The sequence below is a fragment of the Mixia osmundae genome (assembly GCF_000708205.1).
Source record: "Mixia osmundae IAM 14324 unplaced genomic scaffold scaffold_1, whole genome shotgun sequence".
Taxonomy (NCBI): Eukaryota; Fungi; Basidiomycota; class Mixiomycetes; order Mixiales; family Mixiaceae; genus Mixia; species Mixia osmundae.
Genome location: NW_014575563.1, coordinates 653,926 through 668,394, shown reverse-complemented (window position 1 = coordinate 668,394; position 14,469 = coordinate 653,926). Strand labels below are relative to the sequence as shown.

The 14,469-nt window shown below is 55.6% G+C and overlaps 12 protein-coding genes across 12 annotated transcripts; 8 read left to right on the top strand and 4 right to left on the bottom strand.

Moving 5' to 3' along the window:
* Window positions 1-13: 13 nt before the first annotated feature.
* On the top strand, window positions 14-2,868 carry L969DRAFT_44102 (uncharacterized protein; the record flags this gene model as incomplete). The annotated part of the gene is made up of 8 exons (XM_014715269.1): window positions 14-918; window positions 968-1,432; window positions 1,555-1,744; window positions 1,801-1,841; window positions 1,905-2,035; window positions 2,088-2,154; window positions 2,208-2,751; window positions 2,806-2,868. 8 exons carry the CDS (start codon window positions 14-16, stop codon window positions 2,866-2,868), a joined length of 2,406 nt encoding a protein of 801 aa, XP_014570755.1.
* Window positions 2,806-3,423, bottom strand: L969DRAFT_83996 (uncharacterized protein). The gene is made up of 4 exons (XM_014715268.1): window positions 3,336-3,423; window positions 3,252-3,281; window positions 3,079-3,190; window positions 2,806-3,027 (listed from the first exon to the last, which is right to left on the bottom strand). Exons 1-4 carry the CDS (start codon window positions 3,388-3,390, stop codon window positions 2,907-2,909), a joined length of 318 nt encoding a protein of 105 aa, XP_014570754.1. The 5' UTR covers window positions 3,391-3,423; the 3' UTR covers window positions 2,806-2,906.
* Window positions 3,424-3,483: 60 nt separating this feature from the next.
* L969DRAFT_91583 (uncharacterized protein) lies at window positions 3,484-3,681 on the top strand (the record flags this gene model as incomplete). Its single annotated transcript, XM_014715267.1, has 1 exon — window positions 3,484-3,681. The coding sequence occupies one exon, from the start codon at window positions 3,484-3,486 to the stop codon at window positions 3,679-3,681; it is 198 nt and encodes a 65-aa protein (XP_014570753.1).
* A 27-nt stretch (window positions 3,682-3,708) lies between these two features.
* On the top strand, window positions 3,709-3,927 carry L969DRAFT_43380 (uncharacterized protein; the record flags this gene model as incomplete). The annotated part of the gene is made up of 1 exon (XM_014715266.1): window positions 3,709-3,927. The coding sequence occupies one exon, from the start codon at window positions 3,709-3,711 to the stop codon at window positions 3,925-3,927; it is 219 nt and encodes a 72-aa protein (XP_014570752.1).
* On the bottom strand, window positions 3,740-4,702 carry L969DRAFT_83995 (uncharacterized protein; the record flags this gene model as incomplete). Its single annotated transcript, XM_014715265.1, has 3 exons — window positions 3,740-3,987; window positions 4,046-4,177; window positions 4,236-4,702. Coding segments are annotated over 3 exons (360 nt in total), but the record flags the coding sequence as incomplete, so codon positions are not given.
* On the top strand, window positions 4,574-5,293 carry L969DRAFT_43606 (uncharacterized protein; the record flags this gene model as incomplete). Its single annotated transcript, XM_014715264.1, has 5 exons — window positions 4,574-4,685; window positions 4,790-4,910; window positions 5,003-5,055; window positions 5,104-5,174; window positions 5,231-5,293. 5 exons carry the CDS (start codon window positions 4,574-4,576, stop codon window positions 5,291-5,293), a joined length of 420 nt encoding a protein of 139 aa, XP_014570750.1.
* A 177-nt stretch (window positions 5,294-5,470) lies between these two features.
* On the bottom strand, window positions 5,471-7,998 carry L969DRAFT_91579 (uncharacterized protein; the record flags this gene model as incomplete). Its single annotated transcript, XM_014715263.1, has 2 exons — window positions 5,471-6,985; window positions 7,888-7,998. 2 exons carry the CDS (start codon window positions 7,996-7,998, stop codon window positions 5,471-5,473), a joined length of 1,626 nt encoding a protein of 541 aa, XP_014570749.1.
* Window positions 7,774-8,518, top strand: L969DRAFT_68894 (uncharacterized protein). Its single transcript, XM_014715262.1, has one exon. The coding sequence runs from the start codon at window positions 8,119-8,121 to the stop codon at window positions 8,479-8,481; it is 363 nt and encodes a 120-aa protein (XP_014570748.1). The 5' UTR covers window positions 7,774-8,118; the 3' UTR covers window positions 8,482-8,518.
* L969DRAFT_14320 (uncharacterized protein) lies at window positions 8,506-9,717 on the bottom strand (the record flags this gene model as incomplete). The annotated part of the gene is made up of 4 exons (XM_014714880.1): window positions 8,506-9,352; window positions 9,408-9,575; window positions 9,627-9,634; window positions 9,685-9,717. The coding sequence occupies 4 exons, from the start codon at window positions 9,715-9,717 to the stop codon at window positions 8,506-8,508; spliced, it is 1,056 nt and encodes a 351-aa protein (XP_014570366.1).
* Window positions 9,718-11,586: 1,869 nt separating this feature from the next.
* L969DRAFT_68888 (uncharacterized protein) lies at window positions 11,587-13,132 on the top strand. The gene is made up of 3 exons (XM_014715261.1): window positions 11,587-12,298; window positions 12,346-12,805; window positions 12,854-13,132. The coding sequence occupies exons 1-3, from the start codon at window positions 11,623-11,625 to the stop codon at window positions 13,062-13,064; spliced, it is 1,347 nt and encodes a 448-aa protein (XP_014570747.1). The 5' UTR covers window positions 11,587-11,622; the 3' UTR covers window positions 13,065-13,132.
* Window positions 13,133-13,150: 18 nt separating this feature from the next.
* Window positions 13,151-14,216, top strand: L969DRAFT_83987 (uncharacterized protein). Its single transcript, XM_014715260.1, has 6 exons — window positions 13,151-13,314; window positions 13,374-13,487; window positions 13,541-13,664; window positions 13,716-13,894; window positions 13,952-14,043; window positions 14,091-14,216. Exons 1-6 carry the CDS (start codon window positions 13,193-13,195, stop codon window positions 14,207-14,209), a joined length of 750 nt encoding a protein of 249 aa, XP_014570746.1. The 5' UTR covers window positions 13,151-13,192; the 3' UTR covers window positions 14,210-14,216.
* Window positions 14,217-14,286: 70 nt separating this feature from the next.
* L969DRAFT_91574 (uncharacterized protein) lies at window positions 14,287-14,469 on the top strand (the record flags this gene model as incomplete). The annotated part of the gene is made up of 1 exon (XM_014715259.1): window positions 14,287-14,469. One exon carries the CDS (start codon window positions 14,287-14,289, stop codon window positions 14,467-14,469), a length of 183 nt encoding a protein of 60 aa, XP_014570745.1.

Here is a 14,469-nt window from a genome sequence, read left to right as displayed (position 1 = left end):
AGGTCAGGCACGAATGGCACCCAAAGCACTCAACGTCAAGCGGCTCTCGCTCAACCCGGAAGCGTTCAGATCTCCCACGACAGCCACGGCAGAAGAGACGGAGCACAGAGAAGCATGGGGCGCCGATGAGCCTCTCTTCCAGCCCGGCGGCTCGCCAACTCGTCTGGATGCATTCGACGAATCTGATGAAGCCACCTGTGCACCCGTGTCGCTCTCCGTGGTCAGAAGGAGACCGGTCGATCTACCCTCGGGCATCTACTCGCTCGTCGGTGTCGCCAATCGTTGCGACTCTGTAGAGATATCGCCCTGTTTGGTCAAGGCAGCCTACAACAAATCCTGGACCATTGAGCCGACTTCTGCAGACTCCTTGCTCGAACAATCGCAGCAGATCGTACCGCTCTTCTACACGCTAGCAGACACTCGGCAGCCCATCGGCTTCCTGAGGCAAAACGTCATAGATGCCCTCAGAAAGGACAGTGTCAACGTCACGCGCTACCACGGACTGCAATGCTGGGAATGGCTCTTCTCAGACAGTGCGACGCCCACGCTAGATAGCACGCCTTCGACAGACCTGCTCGCTGTCGGCTTGTCACCCGCTTTGCGCGAACAAGGCAAAGACGAGATCACAGCCCAGTTCGATCGCATCATCCGCAACTGGAAAGAATCGCGCACATTCCTAGACGAGCTCAGCGGCTGGCGAGACGAACGATACGCGATCTACGGTCCAAAGGCCATCTCCCAACCTACTTCTGCCGTCTGTCATCTGCCCGGCGGCAATATCATCTTTGAGATCGAGCGTGCGGCATGCTCGCTCTTTGGATTTGCGACCTTTGGCGTCCATCTGACGGCTTATCACCAAGATCCTGGAACGGGTGGTCTCGTTGTTTGGGTCGCCAAACGATCTCCTGACAAGCAGACGTGTGTATCTACCTCGCCTCTCGGTACAACAAGCTGACGTACTCTGTAGCTGGCCAGGAGCGCTCGATAACACAGTAGCGGGGGGCATTACTGCTTCTGATTCGCCTTTCGAATCGATCCTACGCGAATGCTCAGAAGAAGCCTCACTTTCGCCCGCCTTTGTCCGCCAACGTATCCGATCTGCAGGCATACTCAGCTACACCTACTTCAATGCAGGTGGCTGGCTCCAACCCGAACTACAGTATATCTACGATTTGCCTCTGGATGCACCAAAAGGCGACCTGACCCCTGGTCTGTGGCCGCAGACGAATGCCGACGATGGCGAAGTGGCTCAGTTCGAATGTCTTCCGGTACAAGAACTCATCCCCAAGTTGCTCGCTGGCGAGTTCAAACCGAATTGCGCTCTCGTACTGCTCGATTTCCTCATCCGACATGGCTACGTGACTGCAGAGAGCGATGTCGAATTCATTGCGCTCTGCACACGCTTGCGCAAGCAGCCTGTCTTACCTTGCCCGTAAGACAGGCGTCTGTCTCTGCTGGTGGGGCTGTATAGATACCATGTGCAATGTTCCTTGTTGTCGCTAATCATGCATTTCTGATGACGCAACGCGCTCTCCTGTCGATCCTATCCGGCAGTCCTACACGCAAGCAGGACCGCACATCAGGCGCGAAGCAGCTTCCCATGGCACTGCCAGGCCTGAGTCAGATAGACAATGCCAAGCTTGCGCTCAATCTCAAGACGTTGCGGCGTCACGACCCGAGCATTATCGAAATACTCGACTCGTCAAGCTATGTTGTGCTGTATCGACATGCAGACGGTGCTTGGGTACTCCAGTCCATAGAACTAGCCATTCCATCTGGGCTCATGACGTGCGAACGCAGACCAAGACGGGCGTGGAGGGCACTCTGTTCCTCTTTCGCAGGTCAGCAGAGCAAGGCTTTCGTCACGCTGCACTCGAGCTGATGCCCCATCAACGCTGCTTCAGACGGTCCACGCCACTCTACGGCTTCTTCGTTCTCAATCGAAACGGCGTGGACAATGTGAGCGAGAGCCTGGACGACGAAGAATCAATAGAAACGACCCCCCAATTCATCATTGTGCAATCCTCAAAGACGGGTATGCAGCTTGTGCTCTCTCTCTCTGTTGCATTCTGCTCATGTCGGTACAGATGCGGTACATGGAATCTGGGTCTTCGAGCCGGAGCATAGGGAGAGGATAGGCCAGCGAATGCTCGAGTGCGCTACCCGAGAGACGCGCCCGACAACAGGGCTGAGCTCTCTCCTGACAGACTAGCAAGAAGCTCGGCCGCAGAACCACAGCAATCAGCATCGAAAGCGACAGGGCAGACGATCAGTCTCAATGCCCTCTTTGGTACTCTGCCGGACAGTCAGCCTGAGAAAGCGGAGAGCATACAGTCGAGGAATGCGCCAGATGCGTCGAAGCTGCCTACGGGTCTATCGCTTCTCGACACCATGTTCCAGAGTGCTGCCAAGCCATCTGCGCCCGCTCAGCCCGATCTACAAGCAGACAGTCGTGCACTGATGGCTCTGTTGGGTGCTGCACCCGCTCCGTCAGCGCCATCGATCTCCCCTGGTCAACCAGTAAAGCCAGCACGACGTCACGTCAGCAATGGGCATGCGAGACCTCCCTCGGTGCCCAACAATCAGCGTCCGACGGAGAAGCCAACGGTAGCGCCTCGACAGTCGAAAGCAAGCACGAGCGCGGAGCTTGTGCAGTCTGTCGTGCAACAACATGCTGACAAGGACTCGCTCACAAGCGGCCCTGTACTCCCCAAAAAGGAGTACATCCAAGCTCTGCTCAGCCTGATCTATGTGTGCCCCCGTCGATCACTGGGAAATTGCTTGCTGCTGACGTGCGTCATGCAGACCGAGCCGAGCTTTACGGACGAGCTGTACTCACGCTATGTCGATTGGCGCAAGACAGCGTGATGGTTCTCTTGTTGTACTGCACGCACTGTCCTGCCAGCTCATGTCTTGCCGGGTGTCGAGGCGTCTGTCGTCGGAGCCGATTGGCCTGCCATCGTCTTTGGCGCAGCATCGACATCTTGCAGACCGAAATTCTCCCATTCGTCTCGTTCCATGAGACCACTGTCCACACTGTTCATCAAAGTGGAGTGTGCTGAGCGATGGTAGACTGACTGCTCCATGCGACAGTTGAGATAGCTCTTTGAGAGATGTCGGCACTTTGAGTTCTCATTCTTGTGCGTCTTGAGGCACTTGAGGTACTCTTTCATGAACACCTTGCATTCTCCTGCACCATCCAAAGCACGAGATCAGCCGGATGTATCGGTACTGCTCCGGTAGATGCTTGCCATCGTGATCGAGAGGAAACGAACCACGCTCTGTTACAGGCAGTCAGACTCCTTCGCCGTGGCCCCGGTGGGGGGTCATCGTACCCGGTGGAGAGACAGTGAGAGCAGCAAGGGTTGATCCTGGTCGGCCGAACGACATTTCACGTCTGCAGCAGAATCAAGGCTGAAGGTCGAGCTCGGAACGCGTCACATGGCGGAGCAGCAGCCGGCTTGCCACCTTGCATGTATCATGATGGAGTCCCAGACAGACGGCCGAGGCAGCATCACAGGATGGTACAATGGTACAGAGCGAACGACTAAATGTAAGCTTTCGAGCTTTGTCAGCAAGCTCTACGAAATCGGCTTTGGCTTTGAGGTAAGGTGGTTCCGGGCTTCCCAGTGGGGTTCCGCACGAGACGTCGACGTCTTCTTCTGGAATAGGGCAAGGTAGACATGACAGCAGCTTTGGTTCGGTGTGATGGGAACCTCTCTTGAGGAGAGTCACACAGAGGGTATAATCGGACTAGTTCGACAGACAGGTGACAGTGGCGCGGCTTGCGTACTTATTTGGTTCAGATTGCGTTGGAGAGAGGTAGGAAGCGGCTACTGGTACCGGCTGTCGAGTTGGAGCTTTGGTTGGCGCCTCCTGTGGCGTTACGTGCCAGAGAAGGAGGCGAGATGGGTCCGATCGGATTGAGTCCGCTGTCATTCGACGAATCGTGCGATGATCCCTATTTGTTCTTGACGACGATAGGCACTGCACGCATCCCATCACGTCAGCGCAATGCCTGTGCGAGCATCCGAGGCTGACGTGCCTACGATGACGATGATGAGGATGATGAGGCCAGCGCCTATGAGCAATCTCATCTTCATGTCTTTCCACCACATTGCCTTTCTCACGCGATTCGCGCCTCTCCTGAATCCTTGCGCACTGACGGCCAAGTTATCTGTCGTCGTGCGCGGCAAGTCAGTCGTCGCTAGGACTGAAGCCAGCACGCGGCTGACCTGTTTTGTCTTGGAGAGAATCGAGTCTCTCGCCTCGCTCGTTGACCTTGGTGATGTTCTCTCTCATGATGTTGACAGTATCATCAATCTGGCCTTGGATCTCTGCCGTCTTGCTGTTGGGCGCTTTCGATCCGGTCGGTTTGCTCGCACCCCCGGGCTGAGCGCCTGGGATGTAAGGATCATAAGGCTGTCCGGACGACCTGTGCGCATGACGACCGGTCAGCGAGGGATCTCACGAGCACGCGATTGTGTGATTGGGTCGTGTCGCTGGCATCGTTGGCACAGTGGAGACGAGGTTGCGGAAAAGGGCTGTCGTTGGTAGATGTTCCTATTGCGAGATGTCGAGATGTCGCGACAGGACCGAGGCCTGGCGTCACTCACATGATGGCTGTCGCTGTCTAGGCTTGCGCTACGCTGCACTCGACTGGCTCGACTCCCGCTCTGTCCCGTGTGAGACAACTCGTCGCGGATGCTGTGAAAGTCAGTCGACGAGAGAGCGCGTCAGCCAAAACGCCGGTGCCCAAGCTCGAGCTCCAGCAAGATGGCGACAACAGCGACGGATCAGCCGCGGCGACCGGTCGTCACGCGTACGATGAGCACAAAGGGCGCAGACGGGCGACAGAGGCCTAAGCTTCCGCCGCCGAGCAATGTCTTCAACAACTGGTGGTTCACCTAGTCAGCTGCCCTTCTGCTCGCTTGATCTCTCCATGTCCAGTGCGGCTCATCTATCGCTTGTCCTTCAGCTGACGCTGCATCCATGCTCTCAGCACAGGAGGTTTCTCGTTCTCCATGTATGAGCCATGGGAGATGATTTCTTTTCGTACGTCAGTCAGTGCCTGCTCAGCACCCTCGCTGAACTGCCGAACAGACATCTTCGTCATACTCCTGTTCGGACTGCTCACTTACGCTACCGTTGCATATCTGCCAAGTCATATTCGCGTGAGTCGAGCAAAGACAAGCGCGTTTGTGCTCAGGCGCTAATCTACCGCTCGCAGGTCATATCACAGCGTGCCATGTACTACCTCTACGGCGAAGGTCAGGGAATAGTGTCAATCTGATGCAGCACACAATGTTGTACCAAAAGAAACGCCCGCGTTGTCCTGTACACAACAAGCAATTTACACAGATACGTAGATCTGACTTTACTGCTGCTGCTGCTGCTGTTTCTGCTGCTATACTAGCTGTATTCGCCTTTCTCGGGCTGTTGCTGCTATATCTGCTATATCTCCTGCTAATCAACATATTACCAACCTCAATGTCGAAGGACCGGGCGAAGCATAGGGCGCCCGTGCATTCGCACTGGTTGACTGAGCATGCTTGCGTCGGGGCGCCACCACGATGGTGACCGCACGCCCACGAAGAGGCGCCACAATCTTGCGATGGCGCATCATCTCAAATTCGAGCGTGAGCATGCGCAAGTGACTCGAATTGGCCAGAAATCGGACTATCGGTTGCTCGTCCGGTACGGGTTCCGCATCATCGGCTATCAGCTCGATCTCGCTGATCTCGCTCACGATATCGTGAACTGATGGGGGAGGGGGTATGCATGCTATCGCACTGGATGTCGGCTGCACGCCTGATGGTCTCGGCTTGGCCAGTGGCAAAATCGCTTTCTGGGGTGCAGAGGGCGAAAAGGCAAACGTCTGGAGCTGCACAGAGCTGCTCGCTACTTCGCCGTTGCTCGATGTGCCTTTCAGGAGGGACAGTCTGGGCCAAGGGAGCTCGCCAGGCGAAGTCGGCCGGGGATGCTCATCGACACCCTCGCTTTCATCTAGGTCTTGTGCAAATTTGTGCCAGTCGGCGTGTTGCACGGGTGCAGATGAAAGCATATTAGGCACCGAGCGTATCGAGTTGATCGAACGCGTCAGGAGCGAGCTACTGCTGTTAGCAGCACTCTTCTCATTCGTCCGCTTGCTTTCGACGAGTGATTGTCGCCGGGGGAATATACTTTTCTCTGAGGGTATACGTTGCACATCTGGCTCTGCTTTGCTGGTGAAGCCCTTACCGGCAAAGAGCTGTAAGAAGCGCCGCCCATTGCTGGTACGGCGCTTTGGCTGTGCTGGTCTGGTCGGCGACGGCTGCCTGACTTGCTCCCTCGAGTCTCTCTCGCGTCTTCGAGCATGCAGAGGCGAGACTCTCGGGTCGATGGTGATCTTTTCGGTCACGGTAGACGTGCGGCGCTTCGGCGGGCTCATGCAGGCATGTTGGCTGGGATGAGACCGCATGAAACCCTGATCTTGCGTGCTCCTGAACGCAATCTGCCATCGAGATGCAGAGGACGAAGCAGGAGCGGCCACGTCGAGCCAGGACATGCTTCCCAGTAGTTCTTCGTCAAAGCTCGCATCTGTGTCCGTGGAGACCTCCGAAGTACGACTCGTCTGCCGACTGTCAAAGCGTGAGTGTGAAGCCGACGCGCTTGCGGGTTGACATTGATACTGGTAGCAAGCTGACGGGTGACCATCCTCTAGCAGCGTCGACTCTTCTTCCTCCTCGGTCGCTGGCGAGCAAGGCTCATCGTCGGCAACGGACGATCTCTCGCTGTTAGACGAGAACATCGAATCGTCGGACAGTCCAGATTGACTGGATAGAAAACTGTTCGCCATGGCGCCCGTCGCGTTGACTGGTTCGCTCGAGGTCCACGATGCCGAGCCATAATCATGGGCGAGCTCGGGCTGTACCGGCGCGCCCTTGAGCTCGGCCTTACCATCCCCTGTCAGGCGGAGTATATAGGACTCGAAAGCCGATCGCATCTGTGTGCACAGGTGGTTAGCCGGTTATTTGGACATGCAGGCATGTGCACTGACCTCGTCTCGGTTTTGCGTTCACGCTAGCATCATTGTGCGTGTCCGAGACTGCTCGAACTCGAGCGAGTGGGCAGTCGACAAGTCGCGTGTCGTCTAGACTCGGCCAAGCTACACGATAAGGTCGTCTGACCCGATGTTGCGACAAAGGCGTCGACTTGCAAGCGGCGATGCAGACTTTCTGCCGGATGATGACAGCTCAAGGCCTGGGCGAGCCAATAGTCACAATCACCGACAGAGTGGGCAGTCGTTGATTCGATACTGGTCAATTCAATCGGATACTACCGATGCGCGCTTAGTCGAATGACATGTGGTCACTGTCGATCGCCGAGCGGATGATCGGAAATATGAAATTCCAGTGGGCGCGAAATTCTTCTCTTCCAATTCGCCAGCAGGCCTTCACCTTGTTGTCTTGTTGTTCTTGTGGCTGCGTCCTTCTCCATCTCCTTCTTGTTATCTCTCACTCATGCGCTGCTGTGTCGCGACCGCGTTTCGTCAACCACTCTTGATCTCGTCTCCCGTCTGATCGAGTGCTACCTCCTCCTTCTGAGCCTGTCGCTAGCGACCATCTTGTTTCTGGTGTCAGCGCACAGCTCTTATAACATCAAAGAAGCGGAAAGCGATGCCTTCAGTCGTGTCACTTCTCGCACTGAGCACACTCTCGCTCTCGATCTGCGCACAAAAGTTATGGCTGATGGGTGATTCTCTGACGGCTGTGTCAACGCGAGGATGGGGCACCAATATCGGCGCTCTGCTCGACATTCCAGTCGACAACCAAGCCGTGCCGGTGCGGACCTTCTCAGACCAGCTCGAGACGAAGCTCACTGTGCTCCAAGGGTTCCTCGTATCACACAACGACCGATAACGGTCTGTTCGACGAGATTGCCTCGCGAGTTCAGCCTGGAGATTTCGTCAGCCTCGAGTTTGGTCGCAACGACTTTAGCAACACGACAGAGCACCATGGCGATTGTGATGCCGCGGGCACATGCGGTCAGGTTGAGACTTATCACGAATACGCTATCAAGACGATCAAGCTCTTTCAGCAGGCAAAGGCCCAGGTGATCATTTCGGGACCTTTGCCCATGAACCTCTGGAACAATCCGGCCGGCGTCTTTGACTTTCAACACAGTCTCTTTACTGCACGTGCAAAGGCAGCGGCTTACGAGACTGGCGCATACTTTGTCGACCACGAAGCAGCCGCCGCGGCTCTGCAGAAGGTGCTCGGAGAGGCTGGCACAAGGCTCAACTGGATTGGCGATAATATCCACCTGACAGATAGAGGCAGTATCAACGTTGCGGGAGCATACGCAAGAGCCGTCATCTGTGCCGACGCGCCCCTCATGCTTCACATCAAGACGGACCGATCGAAGCTTCCGAGATACTGCAGCCCAGACCAAGTGCCTGCTCAGACCAGTCGGGCGGGCAAACGAGCCAGATTCTACTAGAGTTGCGAGATGCATGTTGCGAGATTACGATGCTGGGACATCTGTGACCTCTTCGAGGACCCAGAGGCCGTAGGTCTTTTGTGTCGTCTGCCATAGACGGATCGTGCCATCTTCGCTGCCAGAGGCGTAGAGCTGGCCGTCTGGTGAAAAGTCGATGCAATGCACGCCGCCGTGGTGACCTTTGAACCAGTGCAGACAGTCGGCCGATTCGTTGCGAGAATGTATGCGCACAGCAGAGTCTTGCGTCGAGCCGGTCAGGAAGATGTCTGGACTGTTGGGATGGAACGCAGCGCACGACGGCGCATAATCGAGCTTGTAAGTGGCAACAAAGGTGCGCGAGCTCAAGTCGAACAGCGAAACGTTACTGGCGTGCGTCGTAGACAGTATGGTCTCGCTGCCTGTCGTCTGTAAAGACGATATCGGATCTGGTATACCTGTCCTCGCGGTGGAAGGCGCCTCGATAGTTGCGATACATGCCTGACTGCTGATATCCCAAATTCTTATCTTGGCATCTTCGCCCGCTGTAATGATCTCGCCGCGCGCGTCATGCCAGATGGTAGACCGTACGACGCCGTCGTGAGCTCGACCTTTGCCTTTGACGTCCTGCGCGACGAGTATGGTACATTCTGGCCGCGCAGTCTCATCGCCGTTGCTGATTGACGCGCTAGCGAGATTGAACAAGCGCAGCTTGCCTTCATGTCCGCCTGTGATGACATGATCTCCTACAGGTGAGATATCTACCGCCTTGACGATATGTTCGTGAGCGAGCGTGAATTCTGCTGCGCCGGTGCGAGCGTTCCAGACAATGGCAGAAAAATCGGCGCTGCCCGTCACTGCACGGCTCGCATCTCTATTGAGCTTGCCCGACCACCTGTACAGTCATCTTTAGCTCTCGCTCGGCCAGGAGTGCACATGCGCCGACTGACACTGCACCCGTATGGCCGACAAATGAGCCCACCCAGTCGCCAGATTTGCCCGCTCTGAGCAGAGGTACCTTGTCCTTGCATGTACTGATCAGGAAGTAGCTGCCGTCTGGCTGTAATGGGGAAAATGCAAGCGAAGTGAGGGGTCGGGTGTGGCCCATGCACACCAGACTGTCATCAGCTCGTTAGCGTGCGCCGTCGCCCTGATGGGCAGCTGCTCACGGGGTGGACTGCGAGGCACAATTCAGTCACTGCACTACTTCCGAGCAAGATGGCTTACACCTGGTGTGCTGGCTGGCTTTGCGCTCGCCATGGCGAGGAGTCGAGTTGCACAAGATAACGCAACAACGACGCGCCGTTCTGCGCGCGATCCGCAAGATGTCCTCAGTGCACAAAGCTCAACTAGCTTACATCGCGAGACCCTGCATTGTACAGCTTGAGCTCTATGATGCATGCATAGTGCAATTCGCTCGACTTGCTCGGCGCGGCCATGCATATAAGGCTCTGCCTTTTTGCCAGCCCATTCACAATCTGACGCATCTGCGTCCTCTGAGTCGTCCTCGAAGGTCGAAGGACCAGTCATCAGCTGACAGAGCAGTCAATTTCGTCTCCATCAGCGAGTGATGACAAACTGCTCCTTCTTTGCCGAAATCGCATACTTCGATACCGCCGCGATGCTGTACGGTCACTCCCTACCAAGACATGTAATGATGCTATCTTGCCTCCTGAACGAAGCTGAACTCGTTCAGATCACCGACTCCCTCCACCACACCAGTCTGAACGACGATGCGGCGCAGACGGGGCCATTCGCCAGCCAACAGAACCTCGATCGTGCACGCAATGTCTTCGCATCTTACAAGTTCATGTGTATGCTTGTCCGGCGCGAAGACTGCACGGCGGCCACGCTTGACCGCTCCTGATGATTTCTCGGTGCGAGTGGCCGGAGATCCGTTTCAGTCACCCTAATATGGCCAATGTGGAGACCTTCCCAGGATTGTGCATGATACGCCAGGATGTGCTGCATGCCCGAGTCGCGTATACTACCGAGCAACTGCATGGAATGCAACTTAGACTTCCAGCGCGCATATCGCAAGGCTGTGTAGACATCGTCTGGAGTCTGCTGTCATGGACAGACCGAGACGCCGCAAGCCCGTATGACGGCTCACTGCGTGCATGAGTAAAGTCATCGCTTTGTCGGCTGCCTGGCTCCATTGTGACGGGAGAACGAGCTCGCCCAATGCTCATGAGCTCACTGCAAGCTCGAAGCTGCTCTGTCTTGGAGCCGCATCGAACGTCCACTCCGAAGCCCATCACGGAACCGCACATGTTGGAAGACTGAATGGACGGGTCAGTCAATAGCTTTGTGGACGAATTGCATGAGCGGATATGCAGGCGGCTGTAAGCTGAGTGTCTCCACGCTTGTCAGAGAGCGCGAGACGTCTGAATCACCGCCCGCAACCTTTCGGTAATGTGTAAGCGGGTCTCGCGTCGCTGGGAGCTGCCAAGGCCGACTTCTATGGCATGTAGATTTCGCCAAGCTGATATTGCGCAAAGTCTTCTCGGTCTGTAGGACTTGTACAAGAAGCAAGCTAGCGCCGACCATCGGCAGAAGACCCTCTGACGGTTACGTGGCCTTTACAAGCTGCCCGTCTGCGCGACGAGTAATGATGTGGAGGCAAAGAGAGCCTTCATGCATTTGCCGCGAATGGCTTGATTGAGGCTGCACAAGTGCTCGATATCATACGAGCTTGAAGTTGTGACGAGACTGGAGCCGTCGTTACAAGTTATGCTCTCAACAGGGCGATTGCAGGCTCAGTCTCTCCGCAATGCGATGGGAGCTTGACGTTGCAGTGGGAGCCTGCTGGGACTGCGGGCGGTCGAGAAACGCTGACGGATGAAGCAATACTCATCTCTCGATCCTCCGCTCGTGCCGAGTCGGTTGTACTCGGTGGCCTTGCCAGCATGCCAGCACTTTTGCGCTGTGTGATCAGAGCCCTTACAGATTGTGCACTTCGATCTCTCCGGCCGAGCAGTCGCGGCAGTCTCGTTCGTGGCCATCGAGGCCATAAGAAGGGCTGCTCTTGATGATCTCTGGACGCTTTACAAAGGCTAGACAGGGAAGAGGATAGCTGACTTTTGGCTAGACAGAACGCAAGAAACGCGTCGAGAGAACAATTCGAACAGAGGACGGGCGGCGTGCGGCCTGGGCCTGTCACAGATGCGCTTCACAAGGACCTGCAGTGTCGTGCCCCGACTAGCACACAGGTTCAGTCTCACTGTACAGACTCGTACAATAGCCTCCGTCAGCTACAAGGACCCCGTCAGCGCGACACGTGGCCTCATCGAATTACCTACTCTATCAACCTCACGCTTCTTGCGAACGACAAAGGAAGATGCACTAGCAACACCTGGCATCATCTTCCGTGATGATACAGAGGATGCACGAGCGCGTAGAGTCGCGCCTGATGGCTCAGAGATCCTCGACGACGGCATGCTTTCTTCGACCCTGACGACAGCCTCAACTTCAGATGAGGGCCGTCAAGTGAAGAAGATGAACCTCTTCCAGGCGGTCAGGGACGCGCAGAATATCATGCTCAGCAAGGATGAGACCTCGATCATACTGGGAGAGGACATCGCTTTCGGCGGCGTGTTTCGTACTACGCAAGGACTCGCAGAGGACCACGGTACTGATCGGGTCTTCAACACGCCATTGACCGAGCAGGGCATAGCTGGCTTTGCTGTCGGCCTCGCTGTGATGGGTCAAACGACTGTTGCAGAGATACAATTTGCAGACTACATCTTCCCTGCTTTCGATCAGCTCGTCAATGAAGCAGCAAAGTATCGATATCGCTCCGGGAACGAGTTCAACGTTGGCAAGATGACTATCCGTGCTCGCAAGTTGCCACGTCCTGTACACAGATTGTACCTAACAGTCACGCAGCCTGCATGGCGGTCGGTCATGGCGCCTTGTACCACTCACAATCGCCCGAAGCATACTTTCAGCAAGCTTCGGGCTTGACGGTTGTCATACCCCGCTCACCAATACAAGCCAAAGGTCTCCTGCTCGCTTCTATACGTGATCCGAATCCTATCATCTTTCTCGAACCAAAAGTGCTCTATCGAGCGAGCGCAGAGCTCGTACCCACGGACGACTTTGAATTGCCGCTCCGTCAGGCAGAGATACTACAGGAGGGACAAGACCTTACCATCGTCAGTTGGGGCACACCCCTATACGAGATCGAAAAGGCACTGCTCCTGCTCCAAGAGCCGGAGCGACTTGGCAAGGACTTGGCCGGTAATGTACCTCGAAACACCAGGAACATTTCCATCGAGCTCATCGACGCGCGTACTGTCATGCCACTGGACTTTGAGACCATCGTAGAGAGCGTCAACAAGACGGGGTCAGCTTTCTGTCCGATCTTCTCTGTGCTGTGCTGATCCTGAGATAGCCGTCTCATCATCGTTCACGAAGCGCCTCGCACCGGCGGTATAGCAGGCGAGATCGCTGCAGAGATACAACAGCGATGCTTCTCGCGGCTCGAAGCTCCCATCTTGCGACTCACCGGTTGGGACACGCCTTTTCCGCTCGCGTTCGAGAAGTATTACCTGCCAGATGCGATTCGTATCCTGGATGGCATCATCCGTACGATGACATACTGATCGTGATTGATCAGTCAGTCTGATGTATGTAGTGACGTGTTGTTGAATCCATGTGAGCATTTGCGAATGTCGGGTCGCGCTCGACACGGCATTCTAGATAGAGCACGCGAGCACGGACGGAGACCAATATGGCGTCGCCAGCAGGCTCGCCGGCGCTCAGCACGCCCCTGTTACAAGATCCAGAAGAGGTCCAACCCAACATGGCACCGCACAGGAGCACGACACCGGATCGCTACGCCGACGGGCCCATGTCAGTGCTGTCGTGTCACGTACTCTCCCTTGCTCACACATGCCTCGGACACTGTGCAGACCATCTCGGTCGCAATACTACATGACGAGGCAAGAGTTTGTGCGGGGTGTAGCCAACAGATTCGTCTTCAGCCAGCTCTACATCTATCTTTATTTGTCAATGGCCGTCTTGTCGTGAGCCTCCTGATCTCAGCGCATGACTGTACTGAGAAATGAAAGGCTCCCAGACTGACGACCGTGGTGCTCAGTCTAGTGTCAGACTGTCCCGGCTTGGCGTTCTACATCCTCGAGATCGTCGTCAATACTGCAATGATCCTCGAGGTCGTCATACGCCTCGTCGCGTTTGGCAAGGTCTGTGAGCTGCACACTCATCCCACAGACGGCTGACAAAGGCCATCGCAGCAATTCTGGAAGTCGCACTTCAACACGCTCGATCTCGTCATCACCATCTTCTGTACCGTCACCGTCGTCGTCGTCTTTCTCTCAGGCTGCTCGGCCAAAGGCGAGGAAATCTTCGATACCCTACTGCTCGTCGCACGGAATACGATTCAGTTCGGCCGTCTAGCCATCGTCATGAGAAGGTGCTTCTCTTGTCGTGTCGGCTCTTCCAGATGAGCTGATGCTGCAGTCGACTCCAGGTCCGGCAAATCTATCTTCTCACGCGTACCCGCGATAGATCTACAAGCAGCCCGGGATGCACGCTACCAGCTCGACATGGACCTCGAAGATGGCAAGTCAGCTACTTGAGATTCTGAGCGAGCTTACGCCTGCGTTCAGAGGAAGCGCAGCTATCGGACCGAATGGCAAGCGGTGGCGATTCGACTGCGCGTAGCAAGAGGAAAGCGCAAAATGGGCAGGCTTTCATGATTGACAGCGACGAAGAAGGCGGGGACTAGTCAGAGGTTGCCCATTGCTTTTTGACAGTGTTGTTTGTTGTACTCATCAGGGATTCGCACACAAATGGATGGTAAAAATGAAATCTGGTAAACGAGCAAAACATCTTCTACCTCGTCAGAGAATGACAAGTAGCTACCAAGGTCGGAGCAGGAACGTCATGAAGTGGCAAAGTCGCTTGCGCTTATCTCTTCTCTCATCCTTGTTCCATGCCAGAGAGGCCTCTCTTGTCTTCTCTTCAGAGGTCTCACCTCTAGATTAG

Bases quoted from the DNA above. Each gene is read 5' to 3' on its own strand.
- L969DRAFT_83996 (XM_014715268.1), bottom strand. From the start codon at position 3,390: ATGTCGTTCGGCCGACCAGGATCAACCCTTGCTGCTCTCACTGTCTCT. The intron at 3,191-3,251 runs GCAAGCATCTAC...TGGATGGTGCAG, and splicing joins GTTTCCTCTCGATCACGATG to GAGAATGCAAGGTGTTCATG. The intron at 3,028-3,078 runs GTCAGTCTACCA...CAGTGTGGACAG, and splicing joins CTCAACTGTCGCATGGAGCA to TGGTCTCATGGAACGAGACG.
- L969DRAFT_68894 (XM_014715262.1), top strand. From the start codon at position 8,119: ATGAACCTCTGGAACAATCCGGCCGGCGTCTTTGACTTTCAACACAGT.
- L969DRAFT_68888 (XM_014715261.1), top strand. From the start codon at position 11,623: ATGCGCTTCACAAGGACCTGCAGTGTCGTGCCCCGACTAGCACACAGG. The intron at 12,299-12,345 runs GCAAGTTGCCAC...ACAGTCACGCAG, and splicing joins CAAGATGACTATCCGTGCTC to CCTGCATGGCGGTCGGTCAT. The intron at 12,806-12,853 runs GTCAGCTTTCTG...ATCCTGAGATAG, and splicing joins GAGAGCGTCAACAAGACGGG to CCGTCTCATCATCGTTCACG.
- L969DRAFT_83987 (XM_014715260.1), top strand. From the start codon at position 13,193: ATGGCGTCGCCAGCAGGCTCGCCGGCGCTCAGCACGCCCCTGTTACAA. The intron at 13,665-13,715 runs GTCTGTGAGCTG...AGGCCATCGCAG, and splicing joins GCCTCGTCGCGTTTGGCAAG to CAATTCTGGAAGTCGCACTT. The intron at 13,895-13,951 runs GTGCTTCTCTTG...AGTCGACTCCAG, and splicing joins CTAGCCATCGTCATGAGAAG to GTCCGGCAAATCTATCTTCT.